The sequence below is a fragment of the Octopus bimaculoides genome, chromosome 10 (genome assembly GCF_046866305.1).
Source record: "Octopus bimaculoides isolate indiv1 chromosome 10, ASM4686630v1, whole genome shotgun sequence".
NCBI lineage: Eukaryota > Metazoa > Mollusca > Cephalopoda > Octopoda > Octopodidae > Octopus > Octopus bimaculoides.
The window spans coordinates 89,634,332-89,652,297 of record NC_142937.1 but is presented as its reverse complement, the minus strand read 5'-3'; the positions used below and the strand labels follow the sequence as shown (position 1 = coordinate 89,652,297).

The window sequence follows — 17,966 nt, the reverse complement described above, 5'->3', positions numbered from 1 at the left end:
ACTGCTGACCTGGGTTAATGATGTAAAGATCCCAGCCCCATACGCTGGGTTGAAGTTGATGAGTCAAGTGAGTCACATTACTTCGATCACAGAAATTGTAAGCTTCTTGGTACTCATAAGAGTGACATTCTGGAGTCTGATGACAGGCTTGTTCACATTCCTTTAAGCTCACATTATTCAGTCGTTCAAAAGCATCATGCCCTTTTATGAAAGATCTTTTAAAGGAAAAAACGGCATCATTGGCTAGAAAAGAAAGAAAGGAAAGAAGACATACATTTTATACTCATATATATGATGCTGAATGGCACCAATAGCTGACAATTCACGCTAACCATCAGATCACCCAAACCAGGTGATTCTCCAACGCTGTGCATTTAAAACTTGCATCCCACACCACTATAGCTGTTAATGGCTTTTGACAACACTAGTCCTCTCTTGCCATGAGTCATGGAAGGCTGTTTAGATGGGCTCTGAATCAATACTAGTGATCCAGCCCAGCACTCATCCTGAACAGATAAACAAAATGTTGCTGAAAAGTCACACATATCTGCTTGTGATCTATTGGCACATGCCCTTCCTAGTTTACCAAAGACTGAATCATGGCTTTGTTGCCATGTTGCACCTCTTCCACTTGGGCACATCAAATGATTAATTTATATTCTTGTGCCATCCTTCGTGCAATTGCACACATGCTAATCTCACTAAGTTTCTACCTAAATCCCTCTATTGGGGTGTTTTCCTTTGCTACTTGCTAAACATTATTGGTTCTCCACTAATTTCAAGGCAAACTATCATTTGTTGTTGCCAATTTTCCCCATGAATGCCCATTTTACTAGTTCACTGATCTCTTCTCTGTAAGTTTGGTGCACTGGCAGTGATACATTTAGCTTTCAGTATGCAGGTTCCTGTCTACAAATCCTATTTTGGGTGATTATGCAGATCACAAATTTGTGGTCTGCATAACCAGTGATTTTAAATTGTGGACAACCTATGCTATCTCTATCTACTGATCTATACCGAAAACTCTACCAAGATATGATCTGGACGACCTAATGTCCATATCCATATTGGTACATTTGGGAAATCCTGTCAGTACCTATCAAACAGTGCAAAACATTTGAGTAGTGTTGTGAGACTTATATAAACCTGTCATCAATTGGCTTCTCCCACATATTCCAAACATGAATTCAGGGTGCCACTGAATCTCTTAGAACTAAGGAGTGAAGTGTACCAAGGAAACACACTAGAAGCCTAAAGCAATCTGATCACCACCAACTTACTTGGGTCCAGGAAGATGGCCCATATTTTAAGATCAAATCATTTCTAATATAGCACAGCTACTCTACCTCTCAAGTTCAGTCAAATTGGAAATAAGTAGATCTTGTGTCCACCAAGACTATTTGAAACTCTGGTCTTGCTGCTAATCATAGTGAACTGAGGTGATTGAGTATGAAATGTGGCTTCCAAGATGATTCCAAGCCATGTGCAGTTACACTGTCTATTCTGAGTAAAGTTATTTTAGTTAACAGGATGAAAGTGACAAAAAACTATTTATACCATTTCTGAGGAGCAGACAGGTGTTCCCTCTCTAGGGTTTGATATGGATATTTCTAGTAGTGCCTGTAATAGATTTTTGTTAATATTCCCTCTGGTTTCTAATACTATGTCAGGATATTTGCTTTTAAAAAGGTTGTTTCATGTTCTAGTTAAGATTTTTATTTATGTTGGTATGCTATTCATTGATGTGAAGTTTTTTTGTGCAATATTTGTAAGTCAATGCACATACGTAAATTTTTACCAATTGTGACTCTGGCTCTGTAGTTAACAACAACAACAACAACAACTACTACTACTACTACTACTACTACTACTACTAATCAGGTTTAAAAAATAACACGTTTCTTTTCTTACACATGTGCAAAAAAATACAAAAACAATACAATGAAACATCCAGGTCAACAAATACTCTATGAAAACTCCCTAACAGTATTTACAAGTCTTAATATTGCTTTCAGGAACACATCTTTATCAGGTAAACCCCTCAGTATCTTTATAGAAATGGTTGTTTATATAATATGAAGTACAAATGAAATCACAAATTTCAGAAAAAGAGAAAAAGGAAGTGCAATAATAAAATACAAAAATAATTACGTCTTATTCGCTGGTAATAATCTCTGTCTTTGCTTATTGTTATTTTATTTGAGGAAGCTGTATCTTTTGACAAGTAACATTGTCTACTTTCTTTAGTTACTTCAAATGATGAACAAGTAATGTCAGACAAACATTTTTTTGCACAGGCACTTGCTGTTACATTTTCCTCCTGTAACAATGTTTTCCTGAGTACATTCAGAATCGCATGTTCTATTTTCACAAATTTGATTACAATAACTAGAATTAAAGTAAAATTCAGACAAATAGAAACAACAACAACAACAATAATAATAATGATAATTTCTAACATAGAAAGCAGACCAAAAATTTGAGGTAAGAGGTAATCAATTAATTTGGCTTTTAGACTTGATTAGCATTTTATTTTCTTGACACTGGAGAGGCCTAGTTGACATCAGCCAGATTTGAACTAAGAAGTTATGGGCCCCAGAACAAATATCATTATACGTTTTGTTTGATGCTCAAATGATTCTGTGAATATATCATTCTTAACAAGAATAATTATAATTATTTTTTTGACAGTAACAATGTTAATGATAATAGTTCCTAACTTAGATACAGGGCCACAAATTCTTCTGAGATGATTCATGCAAATAATTCAACTTCCTCTCAAGGATCTTGCCCTTGAAGTTTATAGTGGTCTTCAATTGGTCCAAGATAACGATCTTCTACATAGAACAGAATTGCGTTATCCTTCATCTTTATCTTAAATATATACATGTATACTACTTAGAAGAACTGAAAAAATGCTTTATGACATATATTCAGGTACTTCATGTTTTCATTTCAAATCCAGCCAATGTTACACCTTAGACTTACATTCTTGTGAGGGTCAATAACATCAAACAAGTCATGTGCTTGAGTTGATGATAGTGACTAAAACACTTCTATCAAAACTTTTGGGGTTCTTTGCCCAAATCAGAAAGCATCGTTACCCTAACCTGTTTTATAACAATTTAGGTTGGTGGACTGAAAGAGTACAAGAGTTTCAGATTATTGCTGAACTCTAGTGTAGAAAAACTCAGTGCGTTGTACTGTACAGTATTTGGGTTGACGCAATGTATAGATGAGAATGTCTTTGATCCAAGGATAGCTTCCTATTTCTCTCTTTCACTAGCCACAAACACCATGGAAATTGTCATGGAATTCGTCATTCTTCTTTTGGTGAAGACATTTTACACAAAACAGAATAAAATTACCTAGACAGAGGTAACAAGAGAGGACCTAATTACATTACCTTCACAAGAAGACACTACTGGAGACCATTTATTGTCCTCTTTACACACTGACTTAAACGTTTCTCCTTCTGGGCAAGTATAGGTCACTTCAGATTTATAGGTGGTGGTAGTGTAAGACTTCTTTGCATCAACAACATATGTTGGTGGTCCACAGTCAACTTTTGTGAAGACTGGAAGTGATAAGAGAAACTGATATCAATGGCAAGTGTATGTAAGGAGGAGGGAGAAATCGAAGAGACAATGACAAAATTAAAATAAAAGATATTAAATGAAAGAAACTGAAGAAATTTACACACAGATATAAATACATACATATGCATTTTTGCATGTATATATGTATGTAAGTATTTATGTATATATACTGCAAGAAGGGTCTCATGCAAATGGTCTTCCTGTTCATCTGCTAGGCCAGACTGTGGAGTTGAGAGTTATGTAAATTATTATGCAATGTAACAAATTGTATTATGCATATGTCACACTAAAACCATTAATCAAACAATTCTAGCAATGTCAGATAACCAAGTCATCAATTTTTATCATTCAAATACACAGATATTATTCTTAAACAAGAATGTTACTGACAGGGACTTTGAAGTTTGGACTGTGTTTCATTGAAGTTAATCTTGACTTGTTATTGTTAAGTTAAAAATCTTCTTTAGGTGTGTGGGTTTGAGCAGAATGGTAATTAGATTTTAGAGTGGGTTGTTATGGAGAGTGTTTTGGAGAACTTTTTATTAATTAAATTTAGGGTTATGTTATTGTTTAGAATTTATTCATTTATGCTTTGTAAGAAGTTTGCTTCCCAACCCAACAGTTCCTATTTTGTTGCATTACATCTTAATATTCAGCAAGGCAGGCTGACAGAATAAGCACCAGGCTTTAGAAATAAGTACTGATGTTGATTTATAAGATTAAAATGCCCCTGTGTGTGTGTATGTGTGTGTGGAAATACACACACACACATAAATAAAATGGAAATACTGTACTGACCTGGGCTAATGATATAAACATCCCAGCTTCCTAAGTTGGGTTTAAGATCACCAGTCAACTGAGTCACATTAGTCAGAACACATAATTTAGATTTTTCATTGTACTCATAAGAATTACATTCTTGATATTCATAACATTTTTTATTACACTCTGTTGCAGTCTTATCCTCAAACTGTTTTAAAGCAGTTTTCTTTGATATGCTAACTTTATGTAACTTGAAAGGTTTGTCAGCTGAAAAGATAAAAAGGAAACAAGGAATACATTTTGTACTCATCCACCAACTGAAACACACACACACACACACACACCAGGTTTATACATCAAATATTGTAAAGCATGTGGAGCATAATTTTGTAAATGGAAAATTAATTATAAACAACTGGTTCACAAAATGATACCCTAATTAGAATTCATGTGAGATGTAGAAAATCTTGAGACTTATTTGCAACCTTGTCTTGATATTTAGGCTGCAGATAGTTTATTTGTACATCTCTTCTCTAATGGCATGCTTTTACAAGTTTGATACTTCCTTAAACAGGTGAACAACCAATGTGTCAAGTATTACTACAGTCATTCAGTCTCAAAAAAAAGTACATCATCAGAAGAGGAAAGTACAAATAGATTATTTGCAACTTAGATATTGAGGTAAGGTTCTGAATATGCTTCATGATGTACTAGAATTCACATTAATTCCGAGAAGGATGATTTATGCTGAAAAATAATTTTTGATGGATTGTGATTTTATTATATGTTGCTTGCTGATACAACAATGAACCAGAGGACTTTCTCATATGTTATTCAAAATTTTAACTCCTGGTACTTCTATATAATTATCTAATATTTTAAAAATATTTATAAAATAATAATGATGGTCACTCCAGTTCATTTTAACATGAGTGTTTGAAGGAAAGGACTTTTTAAAAAAAAGTATTTAAAAATTAAAGAAGCAGCAGCTATTTACAATGGATGCATGAATGTAATTTGGGTCTAGTTATGGATTTTGCTATGGAATCACAAGGGAAACAATGATAATTTTTGATTTTGCCTGGGATTGGACAAATATGTCTGTCAATTGCTAGATATAATTCTTTAATTGTTCTGTTCAAATTGTTAAGATGAATTATGACACATTTTATGCTAATCAGATCAATCTGGGTAATAACTTTCTTGAGATATTCAAGGTGAACAAATGCTGTATGAGAATACCTCAGCAGTATGTACAGTTCCTAATATTGATTTAAAAAATTGTTTTGCAGGAATACGTTTATGTCTCTCTTCGTAGGTAAACCTGTTGATTTCTTTACAGAAATAGTTGTCAATATATTATGAAGTACAAATGGAATCGCAAATTTCAGAAAAAGAAAAAAAGAAAATCAATAGTGAAACACAAAGTATAATTACAATCTACTCGTTGGTAATAATCTATGCTTTTGGCTGATGCTAATTTCTCAGTGGTAGCTGCAGTTTGCTTTGATAGATAACATTCTCCGCTGCTTTTATTTAATTCGAATGATAAACAACTTTTGTCAGAAAAACATTTTTCTGCACAAGTGTCTGCTGTTGCATTTTTCTTATTCCACAATATTTTCCCCACTACATTCAGAGTTGCATTTTCTACTCTCACAAAATGGATCTTAGCGTCTGGAATTAAAGTAAAGGTTATACCAATGAAAATTAACAGCAATATAATTTAATTTCTAACAGAAATATGGCCAAAACTTTGAGGTGTGAATTTTTGAATAAAATTGCACCTGCCCCTACACTAACTCGACTAGCTTTTTATTTTACTCGGTAAAGTTCACATCAGTAGAATTTGAACTCAGAAGTTAAAATGCCAGAAAAAAATACAACACATTTTGCAAACATATCACACTTAACTGCAGATACAATTAAAATGATGCTAGTAACAATATTAATAATAATTACTCTTAATTTAGGCACAATTCAACAGTGAGGATACATGAAAATAAAGTAACCTCAGAAGTATGGAAGGCATGTTACATCCTGTTGGCATTTGAACCCAGAATGTAAAAGGAGGTAACTAAATATGGGTTTTAATCTTAGTTGAAGTCAGTTCACTTTTTGTTGAAGTTAGTGCTTGTGAGAATGACATAAATATCATACAATTACATAGCTTTCCATAATTACATTCAACTCAGGACATAAACAATGAATTTCTAATTGATTACAATGGGATGTTATTTTGATTTTTTTTAATAAGCTAGTCATGACAGAAACAGCCATGTCATGAAATTCTGAGGTCACCCACCCTTCTACACTTGTGTCATTAAAGCAGTCCATATCAAGCCTGAGTAAATCTGTGGGTCAATGAGAGTGTTTATTTTAGCAATAATTATGTTAACATTGTCCATCATCATTGCCATGACCGTTTAAAAGACATGGAGATTGTTCTGAATCAGGCAACAGATTATATCAGAGGAAAGGCTTGTCATATCAGTTAACTTGCAATACTAATTTCCACAGTTACTGTAGATCAACTGCTGTTGAAGCCCTTACGTAGACACCCAACAAGTTAGAAATATTAAAATCTCTCTTACTCACACCCAACTGTCTTCAAAAGGGTAGACAAGATTATCTAATGTAATCCGATGGACTTCAGAAAATACAGTATGCAGGATCGAAGTCAGTTCCAGAAGATTGCCAAGTTTTAGTAATGAAAGACTCAGGATATAATATTGTACAGAAAATTATCATTGAGTCCTCTGACAAACATTTAATACAAAAATAAAACTAATTACATAGAGAAAGACAACAAAAAAGAAGCTATTCATGTTACCTTTACAGGTAGAAGCTATTGGAGTCCATTTGTTGTCCTTTTCACATATTGACTTTAGTTGCTCTCCCTTTGGACAAGTATAGGTCACTTTAGATTTATAGGTAGTGGTTTTGTAGGACTTTGCTGCACCAACAATGTCTTTTGGGCTTCCACAGTCAATGTTTGCATGAACTGAAATTGAAAACAGAAACTGATACCAATAGTGCATGTATATTAGGAGTATGAGAATGAAAAGATAATAACAGAGTGAAACAGAATGAAGAAATAAGTACAAAGACATATATATATATCTTGTGTGCACATGGCTATACACCATGGTAGAGAAACATAGACTCTGAATGCAGAAGGCATTCATAGACTAGAAAGAAATGAAGGCAGTATGCTCTGTTGGATGTGCAACATCAGTGTGCCTGTATGACAAAGTGTAAATGTATTGAGAGAAAAGTTGGGCATAAGAGGAATTAAATGTAGCATGCAAGAGAGAAGACTACATTGGTTTGGACATGTGATGTGTATGAATGAGGACAGCTGCATAAAGAAGTGATGATCACTGAAAGTGGATGGTACCCACGGAGACATGGGCTGAAGTGATATGGAAAGATCTCAGGATGTTGGACCTCATGGGGGAAATAGCAATGGACAGAGATGTCTGACGATATGAGGTTCTTGAGAAGACCTACCCACGTCAGTGAAACTGAGTTCTAGAAGCACTGTGTATCTCAAGAAAACTTCTCACACACCCTACCACAACAAACCAAACTACATCTCTACATCTCTTCTCACATTTCCACTTCATGCACTATGCTTATCTCCCACTTCCCAATCCTGTCCTTTTGGCCCTGTCTCACTGTATCATTGCTATCCAGTAGCCACTACCCACTCTATATACCCAGGTTTTCATTTCTTCTTTGCCTGTGTGTTCAAAAACTTGCTATGAGGCCTTTTCTCCCTCCAGCTTGAAGAGTGGTTATAGGCCGCTGGCCATTAGGGTCTGACAAGTCATATGTAAAGCTAAGTGCTTTATGGACATGAAAGCGACCATAACTGTCTTTATCTAAATACTCTACTGCTCTAAAACTTAGTGTGCTTCTCTTTCAGATTTATGGTTTCCTGATGATAATGACATATATATATATATATATATATATATAGGTATGCATTATTGCATCATACTTATATGTGCATATACCTACTTATATAAATGTGTGTGTGTGTGCATGTGTATACATATTTATGTGCTTGTATATACATATCCATGGGTATTTATGTAAACATAAAAAATAGTGTATACATATTTTTGAGTCCAATAAAAATACCAGTTTGGCACCTGATGCAAGTAAGCTCAAAGCAAGCTGCAATATGAAAAGGGCCCAAAGGAATAACCATACTGCATGCCTGTCACATGAGTAAACAAGGGATGCATTCAGGACTTAAATAGAGGGATTAATTTGAAAAATGTTTTGCCTGCAACTTGTTTTGGGAGGCATGGGGTAGGAGTACAAAGAATGAGTGCCTCAAGTCCCTAAAGAAAGTACAGAAAGGCATGACAGTTGGATTATCCTCTGTCTCCCACCAGCTACAAACACTGTGGAAATTATCATGGCGTCAACCAAACCTTCTCTCACAAAGACATTTAACTGCAAAAAATAAAATAAAACTATCTAGACAATAACAAAAGGGAAGCCATTTACATTACCTTTACACATAGACTTTACTGGAGTCCATTTATTGTCCTTTTCACATATTGATTTTAGTTGTTCTCCTCCTGGACAAGTGTAGTTTACTTCAGATTTATAGGTGGTGGTTTTGTAAGACTTTGATGTACCAACAATATCTTTTGGAGTTTCACAGTCAATTTGTGTGTAAACTGGAAATAGAAACAGTAACTGATATCATTAGCGTTTTTATGTTAGGCATAAGAGGAATTTGTTGCTGTGTGCATGAGAGGAAGCTGTACTGGTTTGGTCATGTGATGAGGATGGATGCCAACAGCTCCATAAAGAAGTGCCAATCTCTCAAAGTGGATGAAAGACGTAGAAGTTGGAGATCCAAGAAGACATGGAATGAAATACTGAAGAACGACCTCAGGAAGCTGAACCTTTCAGGTGAGATGACAAAGGGCTGGAATGCCTAGCACATGGCTGTACTCAAGAAAACCCATACCCCACAGCAGAAGTGTTAAGACCAATCCTTCTGGTTGTGTAAAGCACTCATGGTGGTGCCATGTAAAAGCACCTGTGCAATGACACATAAAAGCTCTTGTATGACAACACATAAAAGTGCCTGTGCAGTGACGCATAAAGGCATTCCTGCTGTGAATTGTAAAATCGACCATGCAACATCACGTAAAAACACTTATGTGATGCCATATAAAAACACCCATCCAGTACCAGATAAAAGAATCTATGTAGTACCATGTAAAAGAATTCTGCATACTCTGTAAAGTGGTTGACATTAGGAAGGGTATCCAGCTGTAGAAACCATACCAAATCAGAGTGGTGTCTAGTGCTTTCCCCCAGCTTGCCAGCTCTGGTTACACTATCCAACCCATGCTAGCATGGGCAACAATCATTAAATGATGATAATGATGACAATGATGAACAGTGCTTCCAGAAGTTAGTTTTGTCATGCAATATGTGGTTCTTCTTGAGAGTCATGTATTGCCAAACATCTCTTCTGCAATGCTCAGGACCTTGAAATCAGCCTTCACCAATTTATCCCATGTCTTTTTCATCCACCAGCTCCTGCCATATTTAGTGATTAGCACTTCTTTGTAAAGCTGTTCTGAACCATACACACTGCTTGTCCACAGCAATGTAGCCTTCTCTCTTGCATACTTCAACTGATTTCTCTTTTGCCCAGTTTTTCAATCAGCACATTTATACTATATCATTCATACACACTTGTATTGAACATCCAATATAGCTTGCTAACTTCGTTTCTTTCCAATCTTCTCATGTCCTCTGTGTTCAATGCCCATGTCTCATTATCACATATCATAGCAGTTCTTACACACACACACACACACACACACACACACACACACACACATGTATTTATACACAAAAACATGCACACAATGACTAAGATAAAACACTCTACTAACCGGGATTAATTATGTATACATCCCAGCCTCCATTGTTGGGTTTAATTTCAGTAGTCAACTGAGTCACATTACTCAAATTACAGAGCTTATCTTTAACATTGTATGCATAGGAAGTGCATCTTTCCTTTCGATGACAACTTTCATTACACTTTATTAAGCTCACATCCTTAAGCTGTTCAAAAGTAGCCTTCATTGGTAAGCTAGCTTTTTTAAATGTTATATGCTGATCATTGACTGGAAGAAAAAGAAAGCAAGAAATACATTTTATATTCAGACACACTCATATACACATACATTAAACATTATAAAGTATATGGTGCATGAGTCTGTAAAAGAAAAATATATTTTATACAAATAATTCATTTACAAATTGAAGCTCTAGCAAGAATTTTCGTGTGAGTAGTTGAAGAATTTCAGACTTATTGAAACCTTTTCTGAATACTGAGGCTGCAAAATAATTCATTTGTACATCCCTTCCTTGAAGTATGCTTTTGTCGGGTGAAAATTCCCTTCAACAGATCAATCAACATGTCTGTTGCTAATGCTATTCAATCATAATCAAAAGCACACATCAAAAGAGGGATAGATGAAAAGATTATCTAAAATGGAAACATTCCCACAAAGTTTTGAGTATGTCTTACGACGTTGTAGCAAGTCGTAAAAAGTGGTAATATGACGTAATGGTCGTTTGCCCAAATAAGCATAATTGTTGGTATCCCATTGATTAAAATTACTGCCCATATTTGAATTCTAAACATTTGTCAAAGAGAATTCTTTCAGGAAAAACGGTTCTTAGAACTCAGGTATAAGCAGTTATAAAAACCCTGATTTTGGGGGAATTAATCAGTGATCGTTGGATGTTATTAAACTCCACGACACTCACTCATTGAGATATTGGCTATTTTTTATGTCATGTCTATGATAAAAATCCAACAAGACTTATTTGAATTGTTGTGAACTCTAGTAGTTAGTATGAAGGATTAGCTAGTGTGAATTTTAAGTTGAAATTCTCTATGACAAAATGACTTTACTTTCCAATTGTACTATAAATGCTATATGTACATAAATAAAATAATGTAGTAATTATTTTCTCTTTCTTCATGTTCTTCAACTCGTTAATGAAATTTATTTCTGCAATTATGAAACTGTGTATTTTTATAGCAATTAAAAGAACACAAAATTATTTATCTTCAACATAGATGCATGCATAAAATGTCCGTTAGCATTTCAGAGTATATAGTTCTACTCCATAACCTGCAGACAGGCACAGTCAATGTAAAGACAATGAAAGGTCGGATTGATCGAAGTGTTGAAATGACAGAGTGGAGGTATGTAGAGGTGTGTTGTGTCCAAGAGGCAAGATGGAGAGGAGCCTCAGCCAGAATTCCCATGGAAAAGAATAAAGACATAAATTATTCTGAGTGGACAATAGTGATGGTGTGGGAGGTGTAGGAACACTTTGGGTAGATAAATGGATAGATAAGGTAATTGTGGTACACAAACATCGTGGTAGAATAAATTTAAAATGGTCCAGCATAAAATATATTTATCCCTGCATATGCACCTCAGTTGGGAGTAATACATGAAAATGGACTGTTTTTTCAAGGCTATTTTGTAGATTATCTTCATGACAAATACCAGTGACCTTATCTTTCTTGCTGGTGACTTTCTTGGACATGTTGGACAGCAACCCAATGAATTCCATGTAATATGGAGGCTGTGGCTTTGGTCCTAGAAATGAAGTGGGAAGAAGGTAGATGTTTCAAAGTCATTGTCTTGTGGAGTTATCAGCAATAGCATGATAGACAAGTCAGATAATAAGACATGGACTACCACCACAACATATTAGTGGCGACAAGAATATTACACTGCTGACAATAACATGCAAGTGAACGAGAATCCATATTATAACCGTTTTTCTCAGTGGTGACAGATACAGAACATCCAGACTTTGAGTCATCTTCAAGACTCTCCCTTCCCCGCCAAAATCAGCCACCCACTTTTGTATTGTTGATAAAGCTGGAGCATCATCCCCTTATGTAGCAACTGTGTGAGCTTAAATGTACTGGGGGGTGGCTAAACATGTTTTCTGCAGGCACTTGATAACACCATGGTGCCAAATTTTATTTTGTCCATTTTCAAGAGACATCACTACTAATTACTTTTGAAGTCTTTTTTGAACAGTCAGATATCAGTTTACCTGGAAAGAAACTGTGCAATTATTAATAAGAAGAGCTGAAATTAATGCATGCAAGATTTCACAGCTCTAGCGAGATTCCTTCATAGTGAACCTATGAACTTTTCAGCCTACCCTCGTATTATGGAATACAAATGTAATCACAAGCTTTAGACAAAGAGGAAAAGCATATCCCAATAATAAAATACAAAGTATAATTACATTTTACTCGTTGGTAGTAAATTCTGCCTTTGATTGGCTTTAATTCCTTGGAAGCTGCACTTTCCTTTGATAAGTAACATTGTCGGCTTTTTTCATTTATTTCAAATGATAAACAATTTTCATCAGAGAAACATTTTTCTGCACAGGCTTTTGCTGTCACATTTTTGTTATCCCACAATGTTTTCCCAGTTACATCCAGAATTGCATCTTTTATTTTCATAAAATGGATCTGAGTTTCTAGAGTCAAAGTAAAATTTAGACCAATGAAAAACAACCACAATAACAATAATAGTAATTTCTAATACAGATGAAAGTTAAAACTTTAACTAAGGAACTGACTGATTAAAATTGGTCTCTACATTTGACTGGCAGTTTTATTTACTGGCCCTGGAAAGGTAAAGTTAACCACAGCCAAACTTGAACACAGAAGTTGAATACATAAATACCATAGCACATTTTGTCTGGTACTTGAGTGATTCTATCAAGCCACAACCCATCACAACAAGAATACTTATAATTATTATTGATGGAAACAATATTAATGATAATAGTTCCTAATTCAAACACAATGCTACACGTGCTACTATGAGGATACATGAAAATAAAATGACTTCAGTGTTTGACTAGTGCTTGTTTTATCGACCTCAGAAATATGATAAAATGAAGTACATCCAGATTGGACTTGAACTCAGAATATAAAAGGAAGTAACTAAATAGGTCTATTCATGAGAAGACGTCCCCTCATCCGCACATTTAAAGTTTCACTAGTGAAAAAGATGAGGATGGAGAAAAATGTTATTGAAAGTGATCTTAGAGTCGCAAAAAATAGTGAGGGCAGATGGGGACCACAGAGCATAAATCTGCAAGTCAGAGAACAATAATTGAAGAGGACACTTGTTCTTGGAGTTTATGATGATGTTCAATTGCAGATAGATAGAGGTTCTTCCTCATTCAGGAGAACTGCATCATCATTATCACCTTTATTTTAAATGTAGAAATGAATACTAATTAGAGAAATGGAAGGAATGCTTTGTGGTATTTGTTCAGGCTCTTCATGTGTTCAGTTCAAATCCAGCAAATGTCAATTTTGCCTTTCATTCTTGCAGTGTTGGGAGCAGTAACATAAAATGACAGTCAAGTATTGAGGTCAATGATAATGATTAATCCTTTTCTATCAAAAATTGATAGCTTCTTTGCCCAAATTAGGAACCATCATTATTATTTGTATTATCATAATTTAGGATGGTGTAATGAAAGATCATTAGAACATTAGAAATTTCAAAAAATTGCTAAGTTTTAATAAAAGACTCAGGGCATTTTACAGTTGAGAGTTTTGGATGATGACAAAGTGGGCGTGAGAAAAATCAAATTAGAAATTAAGAGAGAAACAATCAAGAAGTGCTGAGATATAACTGTGGTGGTAATAAATCCACTTAATGATCTGGTATTGGGGTGATTTTGAGCAATGTGGTTAAAAATTTGCTTCATGATTAAACACTATTCATGAAATTTGATGGGTGGAAACTATGTAGAAACCTGCTGGAAGGAACATACTTCCAAACTGCTTGTTATTGTAAGGCAGACTTAATTGGTCATGCAGATTAATGACATTACCTGACCATTGGAGAGCTTTAATGAGGTACTCTCTTTTGCAAGCATTTGAGAATGCCTCTGGACTGAGGATAGACTCTGCTCTTTCTTTAGGCAGCCACAAACACTGGAAATTTTCACAGAGTCAGCCATTCTTTAACAAAAATATAAAACAAAATTACCTAGGCAAAGGCAACAAGAGGGAACCTATATACATTACCTTTGCAATCAATCACCACCGGAGTCCAGTTCTCATCTTCTTTACATATCGATTCAAACTTTTCTTCCCCTGGACAAGTATAGGTCACTTTAGAATTATAGGTGGTGGTATTGTAAGATTTTGATGTGTCAGCAATATCTTTCGGTGGTCCACAGTCAATTTTTATGTAAACTAAAGTGAGAAAGAAAAACTGATATTAATGATGAGTGAATATTAGGAAGAGGGTGAGAATGAAGAGATAATGACAGATTTAGAATAGAAGATATTGAGTGAAATAATCAGAAGAAATTTGCACATAGATATATATGTATGCATACATGTATGTACATATGTAAGTACATACGTACGTATGTATGTATATACATACATATGTACATATGTATGTATGTATGTGTGTGAGACATATATATACACTCAAAAAATTAAATGGAAATGCTCTACTGACCTGGGGTGATCATGTATGCATCCCAATTTCCATTGTTGGGTTTAAATTGATCAGTCAACTGAGTCACTTTGCTCAGATCACATAATTTAGCTTTCTCATTGTACTCATAAGAATTACAACTCGGATATTGAAAGCAAGCTTCACTACACTTCTTTAAATTCACATTTGCAAGCCTTCCAAAACTTTCCTTCTCGGATAAGCTAACTCTTTTAATTTGAAGAGGCTTGTCAGCTGAAAATAAAAAAAAAGAAAACAAAAAATACATTTTATACTTGCCCCTCCACTCTAACACATCTTAGCATAATTTTGCAAATGAAAAATTTATTATAAACAGGCATAGATGTGACTGAGTCGTAAGAAGTTTGCTCCTCAACCACATGGTTCTAGGTTCTGTTCTGCTGTGTGACACTTTGGGTAAGTGCCTTCTACTATAGCTTTGGGCCAACCAAAGCCTTATGTGTGGCATACAAAAACTGAAAGAAGCCCATTGTGTGTGTATGTGTGTGTGTGTCCTATCACTGCTTGACAACTTGTGTTGGTGTGCTTATGTCACAATAAATTAGCAGTTTGGCAAAAGAAACTGTTAGAATAAGTGCCAGGCTTTAAAAAAAAGCAACTACTATGGTTAACTCATTTGACCAAAATTCTTTTTGGCAGTGCCCCAGCATGGCTGCAATCTTATAAAGCAATTAAAAAGTAAAAGAAAGAAATAATTGATTCACAGAATGACACCCTTTCAAGAATTCATGAGAGAGAGGTAGAACATCTTCAGACATACTGGCAACATTAAGGTCGATACCCCATTAAACAGATGGCTAACCAATGTATCAAGTGTTGTTGTAATGGCCATGCAGTATTAAACAAATGCATGCTATTGGAAGAGGCATGTACAAAAGCATTATGTACAACCAAAATATTCAGGTGAGCATTCATGTGTGTCTCATGATGTACCAGAATCCTTATTTATTCTGAGAAGATTGTCTTTTGCTAAAACATAATTTTCTGGATGGATTAGGTTTTCATAATTCATCAGATGGCTTTCTCATAATTTATTCAAAATTTCATTTGCTACTACTTCCACATAGTTATGTAATATTTTAAAAATATCTATAAAGTAGTAGTAGTTGTAGTAGTCTCTTCTACAAAAAGTACAAGGCCTGAAATTTGTGGGGAGAGGACTAGTCAATTACATCAACCCCATTGTCTTACTATTGCATAATTTAATATTGTGTATAACAAACACATTAGAATACATTGAATAGTATTTACAGTTCTTAATACTGCTTATTTCTGGAATATGTTTATGTCTGTCTATATAGGTAAACCTGTCAATGTCTTCACACAAATTGTTGTCTATATACTATAAGTACAAATGGAATCACAAATTCAGAAAAAGAGGGGGGAAAAATCCAATAATAAAGTACAAAAACAATAATTACATTTTACTCGTTGGTAGTAATCTCTGCTTTTGTCTATTTTTATTTTCTTGGAGGAAGCTGCAGTTTGTTTTGATAAGTAACATTTACCACTTCCTTTAGTTATTTCAAATGATAAACAAGTTTCATCAGAAAAACATCTTTCTGCACAAGCATCTGCTGTTACTGCATTCTTACTCAATGTTTTCTCAGTTACATCCAGAGCTGAATCTTTTATTTTCACAAAATGGAGTTGAGAATCTAGAGTTAAAAAATAAAATTTGAAGCAATGAAATATAACAATAACAACAACAATAAATTGCAATAAAGAAGCAAAGCCAAAATTTAGAGGTGGAATAAGTCTATTGGGTTGGTCTCTACACCAGACAAGCATTGCATTTTATTGACCCAAGAAGAGCAAAGTTAGCATCAGCAGGATTTATGCTCAAAAGTAAAATAGCCAGAACACGTCCCACAACACATTTTGTCTGATGCTCAAATGACTTTGTCGATCTATCACTCTTCACAACAAGAATACAAGAATATAATGATTGTTGAAGTAACCAATATTAAAGATACACACTCTGCAGTGAAGGTACATGACAATATATCAACCTCAGTATATGACCAATGCCCATTTCATCAACCTCAGAAGTATGAAAGGTGAAATATAGTCTCTTGTGATTTCAAGCCAGTATGTAAATGGATGACACCAACTATACTTAGTTATGACAAGGACTATAACTCATCACTTAACTGATCTTATAGAACAAAATTAACGTTACATTCATAATTTAGCGAAGAAATAAAAATATGTAGTAAATATAGACACTCACAACTGAATGTAGCAAGCTAAGAAATTCTAAATCAAAATTATACTTTTAGTGAGATGAAGAAAAAGTGATTGTTTTTACAAGGTTGTCACTTGTAAATCTCATGACCAAAATAAGTCATTAACATAATGATTTTAACACCCACCAAGGGTGAAATTTTAATCAAATATAATATTGCTGTTCAGTCAACAGCTAATTTTTAATATTTTTTCCATGCAGGAAGTTGACCTGTGTATTTTCCCCTAGTGATTCATTTAGTAAAAACGGATGGCTAGAAGAATATTGAGCTTTATTTGATAACCAGTTGATCTAGCAAGCAGGGCTGGTGCGCATTGATGTTGTTGTGAGGTAGGGCCTGAAACTGCGTGCATTCTCTCCTGATGACCCCATACACTTGCTGGCTTCCAGTATGCGGAGCTTTCAATGGGTAGTGTGCATGTGCAAGTTGTTTGCTAAGTATACTACGTTGAGAATTTGAAGAAATACTTTCTGGTATGTACTCATGTTCTTTTGGTTATCCATTCACCTTTCATACTTGTGTGATGGAACATAAAGTACCAGTCAAATGATATGGTTGATGGTATTGACAAAACAACTCCCACCATAACTTGCTATCTTTGTGTGTAAATCAAGACTCTTTATTATTATTATTATTAGTATTATCAGGATTAAGGGTGGTGGATTGTAAGATAAGAGCATCAGAAGTCTGTTTCAGAGTATTGCCATGTTTCAGTAAAGATGGACACAAGGTATTATAATGTGCAG

At 34.7% G+C, this 17,966-nt stretch overlaps 1 protein-coding gene across 1 annotated transcript in view; it reads right to left on the bottom strand.

The window, feature by feature from the left end:
- The window catches only part of LOC128248841 (uncharacterized), a 353,886-nt gene that overhangs the window by 290,869 nt on the left and 45,051 nt on the right, over positions 1-17,966 (bottom strand). The window contains exons 25-36 of the mRNA XM_089358260.1: positions 16,393-16,629; positions 14,954-15,184; positions 14,509-14,679; positions 12,699-12,935; positions 10,301-10,534; positions 8,891-9,061; positions 7,195-7,365; positions 5,799-6,038; positions 4,398-4,628; positions 3,407-3,577; positions 2,152-2,388; positions 10-243 (exon numbers count right to left, since the gene is read on the bottom strand). Of these exons, the coding sequence (XP_089214386.1) occupies positions 10-243; positions 2,152-2,388; positions 3,407-3,577; positions 4,398-4,628; positions 5,799-6,038; positions 7,195-7,365; positions 8,891-9,061; positions 10,301-10,534; positions 12,699-12,935; positions 14,509-14,679; positions 14,954-15,184; positions 16,393-16,629 (2,565 nt within the window). The remainder of the gene's footprint in view (positions 1-9; positions 244-2,151; positions 2,389-3,406; positions 3,578-4,397; positions 4,629-5,798; positions 6,039-7,194; positions 7,366-8,890; positions 9,062-10,300; positions 10,535-12,698; positions 12,936-14,508; positions 14,680-14,953; positions 15,185-16,392; positions 16,630-17,966) is intronic.